At 40.3% G+C, this 18,159-nt stretch overlaps 1 protein-coding gene across 3 annotated transcripts in view; it reads left to right on the forward strand.

Moving 5' to 3' along the window:
* lars2 (leucyl-tRNA synthetase 2, mitochondrial) overlaps positions 1-18,159 on the forward strand; it is an 89,877-nt gene that overhangs the window by 53,522 nt on the left and 18,196 nt on the right. For all 3 annotated transcript variants that reach the window (XM_034288843.1, XM_020041442.2, XM_010885154.3), the window contains 5 exons: positions 2,977-3,136; positions 6,405-6,509; positions 7,073-7,188; positions 7,708-7,991; positions 17,153-17,251. In XM_034288843.1, the coding sequence (XP_034144734.1) occupies positions 2,977-3,136; positions 6,405-6,509; positions 7,073-7,188; positions 7,708-7,991; positions 17,153-17,251 (764 nt within the window). The remainder of the gene's footprint in view (positions 1-2,976; positions 3,137-6,404; positions 6,510-7,072; positions 7,189-7,707; positions 7,992-17,152; positions 17,252-18,159) is intronic.

Here is an 18,159-nt window from a genome sequence, read left to right on the forward strand (position 1 = left end):
TCCCAAGGCCCCCTTCCATGTGAGGTAGCTACAGCACCTTGATTCTGATTCTAGAGACCTTTCCATTCCAGATAAAATTAGAAAGCAGGCTTTGTAATTTAAGAAAGAAAGTGTCAGATACTGAGACAACTGGTACCTGAAATAGGTCATTTTGTCTTGGGAGGACATTCATAATATTAACCTTAACCAATATTGAGACTGGAATGGATTGCCATTTTCTTAAATCTTCTGTAGTATTGGACCGTAGTTTTTTTAATATATATATACCTCTTCCAATTTACTTGTGAAAACCTGAAATATTTAAGATGGTAGTATGACCATTTCCATTTAAAATGTATTTCTAGGAGATTCAGATCAAAATTTGAGGTGGCCATAATTTTTGTTTTTCCCCAGTTTACTTTAAAGCCTGAAACCTCTAAGAGGGTCAAGAGATTGTTCTGGTTTGGAGAGATACAAAAATAAATAGTCTGCATACAGAGAGATAACGTGGTAAATCACCTTTCCCTCGTCCCCCTAAATTACAAGAAAGGATCTGAGATGTGACCATTCATTTTTATGGAAGCTAAGTGATTTACATAATAGTGATATCCATGGTGTAAACAATTGCCCGAAGTTAAGCCTTTTCAGCACCGTCAGCAGATGGCTCCGTTCAACTCTACCGGATGCCTTTTCAGCGTATTTCCAGACAATTGCATTAGGTGTGCTCAAATTCTGAGTATGGTGAATAATGTTGAGAGGTCTTCCTTGCGTGTATCCTGTCTGGTCAGGATGAATCGGTGTCTGAATAACCGTGTCCAATCTAAGCAGATTTGTAATTTTATATTCTACTTTTTATAGTGAGACTGGTCGAAATAAGCTGCCCAATAAGGAATCCTGATTTTTTTTTAACAGTGTAATAATTGCTAGGTTTAAGGCCTCAGGTAGCTTATTTTTGATAAAAGCTACTTGCATCACACTCCGTAAAAGCTTCAAAGGCTCGGCAGAAGAAAACTTATAAAACTCCTCTGGTAGCCCATCACTTCTGGGGGATTTCCCATTCCACATGTTATTTATAGTCTTTAACAGCTCCTCAGCTGAAATAGCCCTGTCAAGGTTCGGCTTCCTCATGCTTTGATAGAGGAGGCAGAGAGGACAGAAATGCATTTTCAAAACATTATCTACTACTATTACTTGCCATTGGAGAAATATTTTATGAAGTTCAACACACAAGGTTGCAGTGATCTGAAATTTAAATGCAATACTGACACTCAGTCACAAAACAGTCACATACTATTTTTGTAGACAGGTGCAAAACCACCAAAGTAAACTAAAAGCTCATGGCAAACTAAGCAGCGTGTCTGTGCCTTACAGACATCCTGAACACATCACTTTTTCTGCCAAAACAGTCCCATCCATAGCTAGTCAAATTGTGATTGGTTGATTGTTTCATACCACCACTCTGCTGTTAAACAGTTGAATGGCAGATGCCTTCCAGATTCGGATGGCAAAGCCAATAGCTAGTTGAGCTGCCTAGATTTGTCTACCAAGAGACCATAAAGGAAACATTCTGATTGGATATTTTTATTATTTGGCATCAACGCTTTTCTTTTCCAACCAAACTGGAGGTTGAATCAAAAGATCATTAAAATAAACAGAAAATAATACACAATATAGCACCATGTAAACACCACCCAAGAATATTGTTAAAGATTTTGTTCTGAGCAGTAAGTATATATTTGCAAATTAAATAATTATTAAACCCCTCGAATGACTACAAATTAACATGAATATAATAAATACATTTAAAAAAATTAACAAATAAAAGGTTTCTGATAAACAGTACTTAAATGTCAAAGTCAGTCTTTTATTTATCAAGTGCACCAAATAACGTGCGTCAGTCTTGTGACATGGTTTGCTGTGGTTACCTGTCAAAAGTTTGGACAAACCTATTCAATCAAGGGTATTTTTTGAGTTTTACTATTTTCCACAGTAAGAAGGAAGACATCAAAACTATGAAATGACACATGTAATAATGTACTAACCTAAAAAGTGTTAAACAAATCAAAATACATTTATATGATGGATTCTTCAACGTAGCTACCCTGTCCTTGTTGACAGTTTTGCACATTCTTGGAATTATTTCAACCAGCATCATTAGGCAGTCACCTGGAATGCATTTCAGTTAACAGGTGTGCTTTGTTTAAATTTAATTTATGGAATTTCTTTCCTTCTCTGAAGGGGTGTTATATAATTCCACATACCCAGGCACCAACATAATCAGGTTTTTCATCGCAGACATGACAGGTTATTTGTGGATCACTATGGATACTCTACATAAAACCTGGCCACGGTGGCAGGGGGCAAAAGTTGAACAATGTTCAGATTTTGCAGATATTCAGCTCATTTTGTATGCACTCCTGTGGATGGCAGCCACTTTGCTTCCTCTTGTCGCTGACACCGGGGTGAGAGGCAAATCTGTCATTGTGCACACATGGAAAACAGTAAAGGCGCCAGTGTTACTTACCGTTGCGAAAGCCCCTGCCACACAAAATACTGATTCACAGTACTGTACATTTCTGTTTAATTCCTTATTCCTTCTGAGAAGGCTCTGGTTCCCCACTGTTAGGCTACATTATGTGAAGGCTTGTGTGGTTCTTGGATACTGTATGTGTGTGCGAGTGAGGTTTTCATAAACCAGCCAGGACCTGGAAGAGTGGATAATAAAATATTGTGCTAGTAGTCGTTTTGTAGATGGAAAGCAGGTTCTAGTCCCATTGTCTCTTCAATATTTTTAACTCAACAAAATGACTCACTGAGTAGCTGCTAAAGATCTGTACTGTGATTATGTATTATTTTTGAGGAGTTAATGGAATTTCTACTGCATGATATTGCATTAACATAGAAAACATGACCAACTGCTGTTATACCTCTCATCATATCACACACCTTACATTTGTTTATTGTTGTGTGTGTGTGTGTGTCCTTCCTTTCATGCAGATGAATGGGGAAGACATGGGAGAGACTCTAGCTGGCTATACCTCCAGCCCAGAGGCAGTGTTTGGGGCTGCATACCTGTCTATCCTTCCATCCCATAGACTGCTCCATGGTACCAGCCCGGTTCGCTGTGCCCTGGAGAGAGCGCTGAAGACAGGCAAAGGTAAGAAGGAAACACTGTCAAGACCTGTCGCCCAGTAGTCTGGTCATTTAGCAGATTATTTTTGAACAAAGCGGCATTCAGTATATAATTAGTAGGGCTGGCCAATTAACCAACATGAATAATGACAGACATGTAGTTCCGTTGGATAAACATAAGGCCACCTTAACAGTATATTTATACACCCTCAGTAAAGTCTCTATTGAAACAATGCAGAAAGAATTTCCAGAATTCAGAAAACAAAAAGAGTTCACCTTCTCAAGTAACAGAATATGAAGATACTTTCACATTAACCCTGACTGTCTGCTCTTTACCCCTTAGTCTTCTATTATTTAAAATCCAAAGAACTAGACTATGAAAAACTATTTGTCACTGTCCAACACCACTGTTATACTGTGCATTACTTTGCCTGTATGTGGCCCATCTTGTGTGATATTTGCCATTCAACCTCTCTCATCAGCAAGCTGTTTTCACCCTCAGGACTGCTGCTGACTGTTTTTTTTTTAGTCAAACCGTTGTCGGTTTGCGCTCGGTTGAGAAGGAACTGCATGCCGGTCTGCTGTCTTCAAACTAAACATGGTCTTCTAACAATGGCGTTTATAGCAAATGGTTTAATTAACAAAATCTTGCGCTATCCATTTGAAAGCACATCTTGGCAGAAATACAGTTTTGGAAAAAATTATGAGACCACCCTAATTTTCTTAAATCAGCATCTCTATATGTATGGCAGCCATTCCATTCCAGTGTCTGTTAAATTCTAACACAGGCACACCTCATTTTACTTAATGAGGTACTGATTTGGTGATTACCTGAACCAAATCTAATTTAACGAGGACAAGTATAATAACCACTGCTGTGGTCATCACTATCCTCTTGCAATAGGACCAGCTGGATGGCAAAAACAGTGCAAGTAGTACCTCAAAGGTAATTTGAATGAAAAAAAAACTATTCAGCATGACAAAATAGTTGTAAAGAAAAGCTTTGAGTGAGGAAAAGAAGGGTTCCATTCTGGCTTTACTGGCAGAGGGATACAGTGAGCGTCAGGTTTCTTCCATCCTGTACATTTCAAAGACAGTAGTTCAACAGAACAAGGTCAAGCAACAGACATTGGGGACAACAAAGCTACAGAGGGCGAAACCGACTGTCCACTGACCGAGATGACCGTCAACTCATTTGAATGTCACTCAACAACCATAGGATTACATCAAGTGATCTACAAAAAGAATGACAGCAGCTAGGGTGAAGTGCACTGTGAGGACAGTTCGAAACAGGCTCTTAGGGGCAGGGCTGAAGTCGTGCAACGCTAGAAAAAAGCCCTTCTGCAATGAGAAGCAAAGAAGAGCCAGGCTGAGGTTTGCAAAAGACCTTAAGGATTGGACCGTTGAGGAATGGAGTAAGGTCATCTTCTCTGACTAGTAAAATGTTCAGCTTTGCCCAACACCTGGTCGTCTAATGGTTAGACGGAGACCTGGAGAGTCCTACAAGCCACAGTGACTCGCACCCTCTGTGGAATTTGGTGGAGGATCTGTGATGATCTGGGATTGCTTTAAGCAAGGGTAGAATTTGGCAGATTTGTCTTTGTGAAGGACACATGAATCACGCCAAGTACAAGGTTATCCTGGAAAAACAACTTCTGCTCTGACAATGTTCCCCAACTCTGAGAATTGTTTTTTCCTGCAGTACAATGCTCCATGGCACACAGCCAGGTCAATCAAGGTGTGGATGGAGACCCTGTCATTGCCAGCCCAATGTTCAGACCTGAACCCCATTGAAAACCTCTGGATTTTGATCAAGAGGAAGACTGATGGTCACAAGCCATCAAACAAAGCCGAGCTACTTGAATTTTTGTGCCAGGAGTGGCATAAAGTCACCCAACAGAAATGTGATTGACTGGTGGAGAGCATGCCAAGACACATGAAAGTTGTGATAAAAAATCAGGGTTATTCCATCAAATATTGATTTCTGAACTCTTCCTAAGTTAAAACATCAGTATTCTGTTGTTGAAAAATGAATATGAATTTTTCTTTGCATTATTTGAGGTCTGAAAACAAACTTATTTTTGTTATTTTGACCAGTTATTTTCTACAAATAAATACTCTAATTGCCAATATTTGTATTTTTAATTTGGGATTAATGTTGTCAGTAGTTTATAGAATAAAACAAAACAGTTCATTTTACTCAAACACATACCTATGAATAGTAAAAGCAGAGAAACTAATTTTGCAGTGGTCTCTTAATGCTGTATATGCAAAACACAAAACTACATAAGATATTTTCTGCTGCTAATAAAGCATAATGCGAATAGAATTATGTACTGGTGGTGTGATACAGAGATGGTTGTCCCTCTGGAAGACTCTCTCATCTCCACACAGAAACTCTGCAGCTCTGTCAGAGTAACCAATGGGTTCTTGGTCACTTGTCCAAGGCCCTTCTTCTATAGCACAGTTTAGCCAGGTGGCCATCTCTAGGAAGTGTTGGTGGGTCCAAACTTCTTACATTTAAGAATGACGGAGGACATAGTGTTCTTTCAATGCTTCAGAATGTTTTTGGTACCTTTCCCCAGATTTGTGGCTTGACGCAATCTTGTCTCAGAGCTCCACGGAATATGAATTCCCCCTCATGGCTTGGTATTTGCTGTGGAAGCTTATGTAGAAAGGGGTGTGCCTTTCCAAATCATATCCAATCCATTTATTTTTCCACAAGTGGACTCCAATTATATTGTTGAAGCATCTCAAGGATGATCAATGGAAACAAGGATGCACATAAGCTAGATTTCAAGTGTCATAGCAAAGGGCCTAAATACCCATATAAATGTGATAATTTTTTATATATATATATATATATATATATATATATATATATATATATATATATATATATATTTGAAAGCCACCTTTTTCTTTGTATTTATGGTGTATTGTGTGTAGATTTATGAAGATGAAAACAAATTTAGGCTGTAGGGAAGAAACTTTCCAAATGCACCCTATGTATTACATGTTTTATCAAATATAGTGTCTACATTTGTTTACGTGTGTATGGAGAGGAAGAGAGAAGAACTTGTGCATGGTTTTACCCTCCATGGTATATTATGTGTTGCTCTGCTGCTTTTCTCCTGGTGCTTCTGTTTTAATTGGGATTCCCTTGAGTCTCTTGCTTTTTCTATTACACCTTTTCTACCTCTTTTTCTTTATCTCATCTTTCACTGAATGTTGCTATTTAGACGCCATGCGAAGCAGAGTGCCCTCTCTGAACTCTGTCTTTTGACCCCCAGACTGCCTGACAGAGGTCATCGCCCACAACTTGTTTACCGGTCAAGAACTTCCACTGGTAATCTCCAGTAAGCAGGAGTTTAATGGTCATCTTGACACGGTCATAGGTATGTGTGGTTTAATGGTCATCTTGACACGGTCATAGGTATATGTGGTTTAATGGTCATCTTGACACGGTCATAGGTATGTTTGGTTTAATGGTCATCTTGACACGGTCATAGGTATGTGTGGTTTAATGGTCATCTTGACACGGTCATAGGTATGTGTGGGTGCGGGTTTGTGTGAGCAACCACATGGTTCACACACATGCACAACAATGCATACATTATATACTCTGTATATTATTGACCTTTGAGCTTTTGTGCTTTTGATTTTGACTGTATTCATGAATCACATTCAGTCCTTCCCTGCCTGTTTCCTCCACATGTTCGTTGATGAGTTCATAGTGTGTCTGTCATGCCTTGGGGGTTTGCCTGGGTTTGTTCAATGATGTAGCACTAACTACAAGGAGTTACCTGCCTGGTGCTTTGAGTGTTTGTCTCACTCTACGATGATGTCCCACCCTGATCTGGGTAAAAACAGTCCCTGTGACTCTGTAGCTAATTTTCCACAGATGGGCTCCCCAAAGTTTAGTTGTTTTCTGTCTGTATCATGTGTGGGTCCCTGGCAGGTATTCCTGACAGCAGTGAGGAGGAAGCTTCTGTAGCCAGATCTCTAAGTCTAAGTTGGAGACCAGTCCTGAAGAGCCACGATAATGGAAAACAAACACTGCTCAACTCTGCTGAGGTCTCTCTTGAAAACAAAATCTCACTTTCAGGATTTTTAGGGGCTGCACGATTTGGATAAAATATTTAATCGCAATTTATTTTACAAATATTGTAATTACAGTTATGATTTGCAATTTTCAAACATGGACGTAAACAGCGTAGATATTCTCGCTTAAAAATAGAGATCATAGCCTACATAATTTGCTATTAAACTGAATAAAATTGAGTTAAAGTTCAGTGTTTTCTATTTTACACTTTTACCAATTTGAAGGTGCATCCTGTATTGAACTATTCATTTAACTGCTCATTTAATGCAATGGTAAATCGTGCAGTCCTAGCCCGAAGTATCCAGGGTTAAATGAATATAGAGGAAACATTTAGTAAACCAGCTTTTCAATTGAAGATTTTGATAATGGTTGAATTTAAATAGTTAAAAATTTTATCATTTTGTTGACTTTGTGTTTGAGCTATATTTAAGCAACAAACTATCCAAATTGTTATCCAGTTCCTTCTTCCTTTATCCCCATCTTCTGTTTAGTTCACAGGCCTCAGCAGGGAAGAGGCTTTTGACGCTGTTACCCAGAAGGCCAGGGAGAGAAATGTGGGTGGCTACCTAACCAGTTCCAAGCTCCGGGATTGGCTGATTTCCCGGCAGCGTTACTGGGGCACGCCCATCCCTGTGGTGCATTGTGGTTCTTGTGGTCCTGTGGCTGTCCCTGAGGAGGAACTTCCTGTTACCTTGCCCAAACTACCGTCCCTCACCGGGAAGGGAGCATCCCCTCTAAAGCACGCTGCTGATTGGATCAGCTGTACCTGTCCAAGGTAAGACCGCTGACATTGGAGCTTTGGTACAATAATTTAGTTCATATAATTAAGGTATTTTCGATCAACTTTATTAAAATGGTGAGTTTAATTGCTTTTACTTGTACAAATTATGCGTTAGGGTTTGTTCAGGATAGACAAACTTCTCGCTGGCTTCATGCTTCAGTAGCTGCATTATATAGTAAGCCTAAAATAAGACTATTTCCCACTAGATATTCAGCATTTGGTGCCTTTGACTTATTTTATTTGGCTTGCTAATAGCTACAGTTAAGCCCAAATGTATTTATACCTATGCCAATTTTTGAGCTATAGTGAATTTTTATTTGGCTAGAAATGACATAAACAACAAGTGACAAAACACAGTAAGACACTGTGCTGGAGACACAAATTAATAACGTAACTTTCTGTTTTTAGCCATAACTTGCAGTTGACAAGTAACTGACTAGAAAACAACTGCTGTCGTTGTACCATTGTAAATGGTATAGAAACTTGCATTTTCTCAAATATTTGCATAAATTTCAAGGGGTATGTATAATGATGGACATGAAAAAAACTTAAATAGTTACATTATTCATTTGTATCTCCAGCACAATGTCTTACCGTGTTTTTTATGTCATTTCCAGACAGAAGAAACCTATTGGTAAAATATAAATTCACTATAGCCCAAAATGTGGCATGGGTATGAATACTTTTGGGCTTAACTGTATGTAGTACTTAGTATTAATAATGTTAAAAGTTTAGTTTTTAGTTTTCCCATCCAGCAATGTCAACAAGCTAGGTGAATATGCAGTATCTCGGTGAAACTGTAGGCCTATTGCTAATAGTATTAGTAATTAAACTGTTAATATATTAAATATGTTTGATAAACAACATTAGTTAAAACAATGTGTTCATTTCTTAACTGAGAATCAGTTACTATAACCAAAGTGGCTGCAGAGACATCTAGGGGATAGTTATTGAATTACAATAAAAGTAGGTCACGTAAAATTCAAGACCCTAATAATGATAAAGAAGATTATTAATTTGCAGTTTATTGATTGGTGTTTTCCCACTACTGTACAGTTTCTGTATGCCTAAAGCACTTTGTAAACCTTGTTTTAAAATAACTGCAAATTAACGTATGAACATACAGTTGGCCAATCTTAGCGTTGCCTAAGCCCTTTACTCCATTTGTTACAGGGGTGACAGACAGCACAATCGTAATGTTAGCCCACCTATTAACCCAATGAGTCATTACAAAACGTGAAAAATGTATTGTACCTTGCTGTGTTATTTATGAAAAGGTAGTCAATAATTTAGTATCCTATATGGTGTTTTCACTTAGATTTATCTCTGCATATTATTATGTTCATGGAGATGGAACTTCAGGTTCGAAGTGTTCCCCTCCTGAGCTGACACTTTTTCTCAATATGCTTTGCATTTTAGATAAGCATCTATATGGCATTGATGGTGCTTCTTGGGTCTTTTAAATATCCAGAATATTCCCACATTGCGGACTTCAGCTACTTAGGTGGGGTGAACAGAGTTCCGACATAGCCATTTCGGTGCGCTACGCCCTCTGGAATGCAGTTCGCACGTAAACCCACTCTCTCTTAATTGAACTGATATCCACAATATGAATGTTAATTCCATTTGCTTAGATTACAACAATAAAAAAATAAATCACAAATGTATTATAAGGCAATACCTCGAATAACAAAATGACAATGGCATGAGAACCATCTGTTACAACTGAGGTGCACCATTACATCCCTAGTATTAAGTATAATGCATGTTACAAGTGGGATGAATAGATGTGCAATGAGGCTTGGCAGTCTGACTTGGCAGTTCTGGAAGTGTTTGTGCTGGCGGTCGTAGCTTTATTGGCCTCAGCACTCTGCTTCTTGTTATCTTCCCTTTCTTTTGTATTCTTGTCTCACAGGTGCATAGCCTACAGTCAACATGGCATGTACAATTGAACTATCACTAGGTAGCTCACTAGTTTTACCAAGGCCCATCAGCCTGGTTCAGAATCTAACCTTAAATGTCCGCTCAAGATTTGAGTGCCAGTGCAAAAGGCATAGCTTTCAATGGGGATTAAGTGGAGTTTTTTCTGTTTGAACCAAGATAGTAGGTTGCATCAATGTGGTGTCAGTTAGTTGGATAGTCAGAGACTCCAGTCTTTTAAAAATAATACCTTTTTATTCATGCAAATTTAAAAGGGTATAACAACAAACATCTACAATTTGTCTAAGTTCATCAATGCATTAGTTATTGAACTGTCTCTGTGCGCAGAACTCTCACAATGAGAGCAGGGACCCTCTGGCTAGTACTGTAAATTGGACTGCCTAGGACACATACATGATGGATTTTCTTCAAATCATATTTCATTTCACTCTTCAAGGTCATTTATGCTCTTAAAAATATTATGAAATTGTGTAGGACCTGACTATGTTCAGGCATTCCTTTCTGCTGCTTTCAGTTTTCTACTCAATCACCACCCCCTTTCTGCCATACTAAAATATAGGACATTTAATTAGTCCCAATTGCCCTCCTTGTGTGTATCTTTTTACCAAAGCCTTGTCGGCAGCTGGTCAAACAGTATATGCTACAAAGGAAATTGGGTGACATTAGGGATTCCTCTAGTGTGTACTGTATATGATTACTATCTTTAAAAAAAGAAAATAAATCAGGCTTATGTTATGAGTGACAAATGTCGCTATTAGACGGTGGTCATATAAACCGACGGACACCAACATAGTAGTGTGTATATTCACCACACACATACACACACACACACCCCAATTACCACTGCTCACCACACTGGCTTACCGACTGTGAGTCAAAATGAGAAGGTGACTGACAGTGAAATGTGTGAAAGTCCTTCCTGCTGCTCATTAAATAATGACTGCTTCCAAAATACCACCCTAGTCCCTATCTAGTGCACTACAGTTCCCCCCACTGTAAACCGAGCATCTCTTTAGGCAGACCCTCACCAACATGGGTTTTCAACAGCTCAGCCAAACATAGACAGATTGAGAGTGTAAGTGGTCTGTCTGACTGCACAAACCCCTTAATCAAAGCTACAGTCAACGAAGCTATTTTTTATCCACTAAAATGCCTATATCCCTAGATGGCTACCTCTTCCCCCTCCTCATGGCTCCATTTCCCGTTGGTGGCGTCAGAGGACATTCGCTGTCCTAACTGATGTCCAATTCATCACTGGGTGACGTGTACGGATGTTTGATTGGAGGCAGTGGGACAGATGGAGTTGATCTGTCTGTGTTGTCCTTGAAGTTATTTCTTCAACCACAGATATTGCTTCTGTTTTTCTACTGGCTGCATGGCTGCTGCTATGGAGTGAACCCTCAGTTGAACCCTGTGAGAGATTAGCCCAGCCGGCTATAAAAGTCTGGTGTGTGTGAGGATGTACAGACTGGGGGTGTGTGACTAAGAGTACAGACACACATCTACAAAGCTCTTTGGAGTGAGCATCTGGCTTCTGACGCTGTATCTGTTTGGGAGCCTTCTTCCCCACTCTGGCACGCAATGCACTTGAATAGCAATTAGATTTTCCTAACTCTGTGATATTGTAGCTGTTGCTACTCTTGGTCATTCATGAAACTGTATATACAGGACAGTACAGAACGTGGAATCAATCAGTCACCCGCCTGGACTGATGACTTCTAAAACTAGCTGTGTGAGTGGTGTCTGAAACTAGAAACTAGCTGTGTGAGTGGTGTCTGAAACTAGCTGTGTGAGTGGTGTCTGAAACTAGCTGTGTGAGTGGTGTCTGGAACTAGAAACTAGCTGTGTGAGTGGTGTCTGAAACTAGAAACTAGCTGTGTGAGTGGTGTCTGAAACTAGAAACTAGCTGTGTGAGTGGTGTCTGAAACTAGCTGTGTGAGTGGTGTCTGAAACTAGAAACTAGCTGTGTGAGTGGTGTCTGAAACTAGAAACTAGCTGTGTGGTGGTGTCTGAAACTAGAAACTAGCTGTGTGAGTGGTGTCTGAAACTAGAAACTAGCTGTGTGAGTGGTGTCTGAAACTAGAAACTAGCTGTGTGAGTGGTGTCTGAAACTAGAAACTAGCTGTGTGAGTGGTGTCTGAAACTAGCTGTGTGGTGGTGTCTGAAACTATAAACTAGCTGTGTGAGTGGTGTCTGAAACTAGAAACTAGCTGTGTGGTGGTGTCTGAAACTAGAAACTAGCTGTGTGAGTGGTGTCTGAAACTATAAACTAGCTGTGTGGTGGTGTCTGAAACTAGCTGTGTGGTGGTGTCTGAAACTATAAACTAGCTGTGTGAGTGGTGTCTGAAACTAGAAACTAGCTGTGTGGTGGTGTCTGAAACTAGAAACTAGCTGTGTGAGTGGTGTCTGAAACTAGAAACTAGCTGTGTGGTGGTGTCTGAAACTATAAACTAGCTGTGTGGTGGTGTCTGAAACTAGAAACTAGCTGTGTGAGTGGTGTCTGAAACTAGAAACTAGCTGTGTGAGTGGTGTCTGAAACTAGAAACTAGCTGTGTGAGTGGTGTCTGAAACTAGAAACTAGCTGTGTGGTGGTGTCTGAAACTAGAAACTAGCTGTGTGAGTGGTGTCTGAAACTAGAAACTAGCTGTGTGGTGGTGTCTGAAACTAGAAACTAGCTGTGTGAGTGGTGTCTGAAACTAGAAACTAGCTGTGTGAGTGGTGTCTGAAACTAGCTGTGTGAGTGGTGTCTGAAACTAGAAACTAGCTGTGTGAGTGGTGTCTGAAACTAGAAACTAGCTGTGTGGTGGTGTCTGAAACTAGAAACTAGCTGTGTGAGTGGTGTCTGAAACTAGAAACTAGCTGTGTGAGTGGTGTCTGAAACTAGAAACTAGCTGTGTGAGTGGTGTCTGAAACTAGAAACTAGCTGTGTGAGTGGTGTCTGAAACTAGCTGTGTGGTGGTGTCTGAAACTATAAACTAGCTGTGTGAGTGGTGTCTGAAACTAGAAACTAGCTGTGTGGTGGTGTCTGAAACTAGAAACTAGCTGTGTGAGTGGTGTCTGAAACTAGAAACTAGCTGTGTGGTGGTGTCTGAAACTATAAACTAGCTGTGTGGTGGTGTCTGAAACTAGAAACTAGCTGTGTGGTGGTGTCTGAAACTAGAAACTAGCTGTGTGAGTGGTGTCTGAAACTAGAAACTAGCTGTGTGAGTGGTGTCTGAAACTAGAAACTAGCTGTGTGGTGGTGTCTGAAACTAGAAACTAGCTGTGTGAGTGGTGTCTGAAACTAGAAACTAGCTGTGTGGTGGTGTCTGAAACTAGAAACTAGCTGTGTGAGTGGTGTCTGAAACTAGAAACTAGCTGTGTGGTGGTGTCTGAAACTATAAACTAGCTGTGTGAGTGGTGTCTGAAACTAGAAACTAGCTGTGTGGTGGTGTCTGAAACTAGAAACTAGCTGTGTGAGTGGTGTCTGAAACTAGAAACTAGCTGTGTGGTGGTGTCTGAAACTAGAAACTAGCTGTGTGGTGGTGTCTGAAACTAGAAACTAGCTGTGTGAGTGGTGTCTGAAACTAGAAACTACCTGTGTGGTGGTGTCTGAAACTAGAAACTAGCTGTGTGAGTGGTGTCTGAAACTAGAAACTAGCTGTGTGAGTGGTGTCTGAAACTAGCTGTGTGAGTGGTGTCTGAAACTAGAAACTAGCTGTGTGAGTGGTGTCTTAAACTATAAACTAGCTGTGTGAGTGGTGTCTGAAACTAGAAACTACCTGTGTGGTGGTGTCTGAAACTAGAAACTAGCTGTGTGGTGGTGTCTGAAACTAGAAACTAGCTGTGTGGTGGTGTCTTAAACTATAAACTAGCTGTGTGAGTGGTGTCTGAAACTATAAACTAGCTGTGTGAGTGGTGTCTGAAACTAGAAACTAGCTGTGTGAGTGGTGTCTGAAACTAGAAACTAGCTGTGTGAGTGGTGTCTGAAACTAGAAACTAGCTGTGTTAGTGGTGTCTGAAACTAGAAACTAGCTGTGTGAGTGGTGTCTGAAACTAGAAACTAGCTGTGTGAGTGGTGTCTGAAACTAGAAACTAGCTGTGTGAGTGGTGTCTGAAACTAGAAACTAGCTGTGTGAGTGGTGTCTGAAACTATAAACTAGCTGTGTGAGTGGTGTCTGAAACTAGAAACTAGCTGTGTGAGTGGTGTCTGAAACTAGAAACTAGCTGTGTGACTGGTATCTGAAACTAGCTGTTGAGTGGTGTCTGAAACTAGAAACTAGCTGTTTGACTGGTGTCTGAAACTAGCTGTGAGTGGTGTCTGAAACTAGCTAATATATTGGGGTCTGAAATTGGCTTGGAGATTTCTGAAGCTATCAGTGATGGTGGTTTCTGAAGGTAGCTGTGACAATGGTGTCTGAAACTAGCTGTGAGAGTAGTGTGTGAAGATAGCTGTAAGAGTGGTGTCCGAAACGAACTGTGACAGTGGTTTTTGAAACGAGCTGAAACTTGCTCTTAGAGTGTTGGCTGAAACTAGCTGGATGAGTGTGTCCATCAACATTACATTCCTTTAATACTATAATGCCTCTGTTTTGTATGCTCCAATTCCTCCTTTGTAAAGGATGACACTCCAGTATGATTGTGGGTTTTGATCTTTTGAAATGGCACCTTTTGAAAATATTACCCTGATACACCTTAGCCTTGTTGCTAAGCAACGTGTAGGCGATTACCTCATTTTATTATAGACTGGCATTAGGAGTGTATCAGTATGCCTGTGTCTGTCCATTAAAGCATCTGTGACCGCATTGGTGTCTGAGTTTAAAAGCTATTGTTTTCAAAAAGGTATGGCCAAGCTTCAGAGTAAAAGTGTGTGCATGCTATGCCTGTATATACATGAGTGTATGCAAATGCCCCAGCACAACATTTCAACGTGTGCTTGTACGTGACATTAAACGATACAGCGGTCAGCACATGATACAGCGGGCCAAGTCTGGTTCTGTTCTCTCGTTGTTTGTTTTTCTGGCATTGGGATTTTTGGCTGCGTGTATTCTATGGAGACTCGTTAAACAATGAGAGGCACACATTCCCAGTTCCACTGTGCGTGTTTAAAAAAGGTTTTAAAAGTGTTTGTTTTCACTTTTTCACAGTGCTGCCCGTTGAGGCTGACAGATGAGCACTGTGTACGGAGAGCGCTGTTTGGATTAGATAAAAGGGTCCTGGGGTAACACCAACACTCGCACACGTCCATGCACCACGCACACAGACATACAGCGCTGTCATTGCTGCGGTTCTGTGTCCCTGCTGGCAGAGCAATTTAGTTACTGGCAGGAGGGCATTTTAATGTAAATGAACAGATGAGCACCGATGTGTAGTTCAAAGGTGCGTGTTAGATCTGGTTTTAAATTAGAGCTAAGGGACTGTTTTATTTCAAACAATTTTGTGCGAAGTACAGCTTGGTCTGAAAAAGAGAAGGTGAATATATTAACATTAAATTCCACACATCCCCTATGCCCAGATTTTTTTTTTTTTACCATCTATTATCTACATGCAAAATAGTGTGCACAGGCTAAGAGGGGCTACTTTGAAGAATGTAAAATATTTATGTATTTTGATTTGTTTTTTTTTTGTTTATGGATGAGTAGGTGTCCATACTTCTGACTACAAAATGTGCTGTTACTGTATACTGTAAATGTGTTTGGACAGTGACGTGTTCTTTTGGCTCTGTATTCCAGCATTTTACGTTTGAAATAATACAAAGACAATGGGACTAAAGTGCTGAGTGTCTGTTTTACAGTGAGGGTGGTATTGGATAAACCATTTCATTTTAGCAATTCTTGTGTTTTGTTCCTAGTTTCCCCATTTTGGGGTGCCAAAAGTATTTTGAGGTTTAATACACTGCACACAATTATAAACGCAACACTTTTGTTTTTGCCCCCATTTATCATGAGCTGAACTCAAAGATCTAAGACTTTCTCTATGTACACAAAAGGCCTATTTTTCTCAAATATTGTTCACAAATCTGTCTAAATCTGTGTTAGTGAGCACTTCTCCTTTGCAGAGATAATCCATCCACCTCACAGGTGTGGCATATCAAGATACTGATTAGACAGCATGATTATTGCACAGGTATCAGTGTATTTGGTACAATAAAGTCATGTTTACTTGGCTGCATATCCTTTGTATGTGATAACGTTTCCAACCCATGCTCTGCTAGGCCATCCTGCTGGTTTCTGAGCCTTTTGTCTTCAGCACGTGAAAGGCATGCTCACTTGGATTCTGATTAGACAGTTGACTTGGCCCGTTTGAGAACTTTGCATGTTGTGGCCTTAAATAACTCCTTGGTTGTTAGGGCAGGATGTCTGGGGTCATTGTCTTGCTGCATGGTGAAGCAGTCACATCATCAATAAGGGCCAAATACAAATACCATATTCTACTCTGGAGACCTTGCTCGCTAGTAGCCAGATGAAAACATCTGTAGCTCCCCGCTTCTGCCCCTACACAAACACAGGACAAAACACAGGCTTATCACCTGTCTGATGCTGCATGACTACCTGAACAAGATTAGTCAACCACCTGCTGGATGGGAGCTTTGTACCCCCCTCTTTTTATTGACCAATGAGATTCACATCTCCCTACTCTACTGTGATATCTTTGGTAGCACAGTGAGCTACATACTGCTGTTCCGAATGCAGTTTAAAGTAAAAGACTTGAATCATGAAGGACATGTGAGTTCTGCCAAAACCCCAGAGGTATCCTAATCAAACAATTATTTGGTTTATCATTATGTTAGCATAGTAGATATCATAGAGAATATGAAATAAGAAAGGGTTTTTTATAAACAGTGATAGCCAATATTTGTTTCCCCCCAAGCAGTCCACATAGGCCATACTTTGCTAGTTCCTGGCACAAAACTGTTTGAGACACTTTGACCTACAGGATGCAATTTCCACAAGGGATGGTACACACTCACATTGTAGCTCACACAACACAGGCAACTCCTCTGGACATTTTAGGCCGAGTTATCAACAGTAATTCAGATCTGCTAGCTACCCAGCCATATCACATTGACATTATACTGTTGTTGACATTTGGAATCACATCTCCCTCCAACTCCATCTCCCTACTACAGAAATGTGTTTCAAGCATTGTCTGTTAAATCTGTAGCAGTCTTTGCTAGCACTTTTAAAGTTTGTTTTGAATTGATTTCATATCCTGTCCTCTCCTTGTGCCTTTAGGTGTAAAGGTCCGGCCAGAAGGGAGACAGACACCATGGATACATTTGTGGACTCATCCTGGTACTACTTCAGATACACAGACCCCCAAAACCAAGAAAGGTGAGATACACAGATCTGGGACTCCCTGTCTTTGAACTGTCTGCACTTGTTTTATTTGTGTCCGTTGTCTCCATACTCCCCCCTTTCTGGGTCTCTGTCCCTCTTGCTCTGTTTCATTTTGTAGGTACTGATGGATTTTTAAAGGAGAGATTAGAGATTATATATTTTTCTGTTAACTGAAATGAAATGGCACAGGCAAAACGTCACATTTGGTACTCTCCATTTGAGTGATGTTCTAACTGTTTCTTAGACCAAAAGCATTTAGAGAAATAATTTACATGTTATGTATTGTTCATATAATCACTGACACACCAATTCTTCCCTGTCTCTGCTGCATGCATACACACACACACACGCATATACACATACTTAACCGTTAACTGATGGAGATTAGAAACTCTGGCGATACCTAGAGCTTAACAAAACAGATTAATTTCCAAACACTAGAACTTGTCCCTACTCCACTGACCTTGGTTTAAAGCTGCTTTAAGAGGGGGCTGGCCTTTCCCTCTTTTATTTCTTAGCAGGAGATTATGCCCCAACTGAAAAAGCAATTACACTGTTTGTGCATCCCAGTTGGCTTGCTGTGGCCTGGGTTGGGCTTGGGCATGAGTGTGTGTGTGCACGCGCGCATGCGCGCATGCTTGTGTGAGTGCTTGTGTGCGTGTCCGTGCTTTGTTTTTTGGTTGACGTCAGCACACAAGATGGGTAGGTCATTTTCTGCCCAGTGAGTCTGTAACTCGTTTAGAGTTAGTTCAATTATCCTCAGACATCATCCACAGGCAGAGGACTGTGTACTGTGTAATGTCACACACACACACACAGTGATTAGACATTGTCTGAGCCAAGTTATAGTGTTCCTTGTCATTGTTATATGGCTTGTTCAGATGTATAACCAGAAAATTCCC

This window comes from Esox lucius, chromosome 20, assembly GCF_011004845.1.
Source record: "Esox lucius isolate fEsoLuc1 chromosome 20, fEsoLuc1.pri, whole genome shotgun sequence".
In the NCBI taxonomy this organism is placed as follows: Eukaryota; Metazoa; Chordata; class Actinopteri; order Esociformes; family Esocidae; genus Esox; species Esox lucius.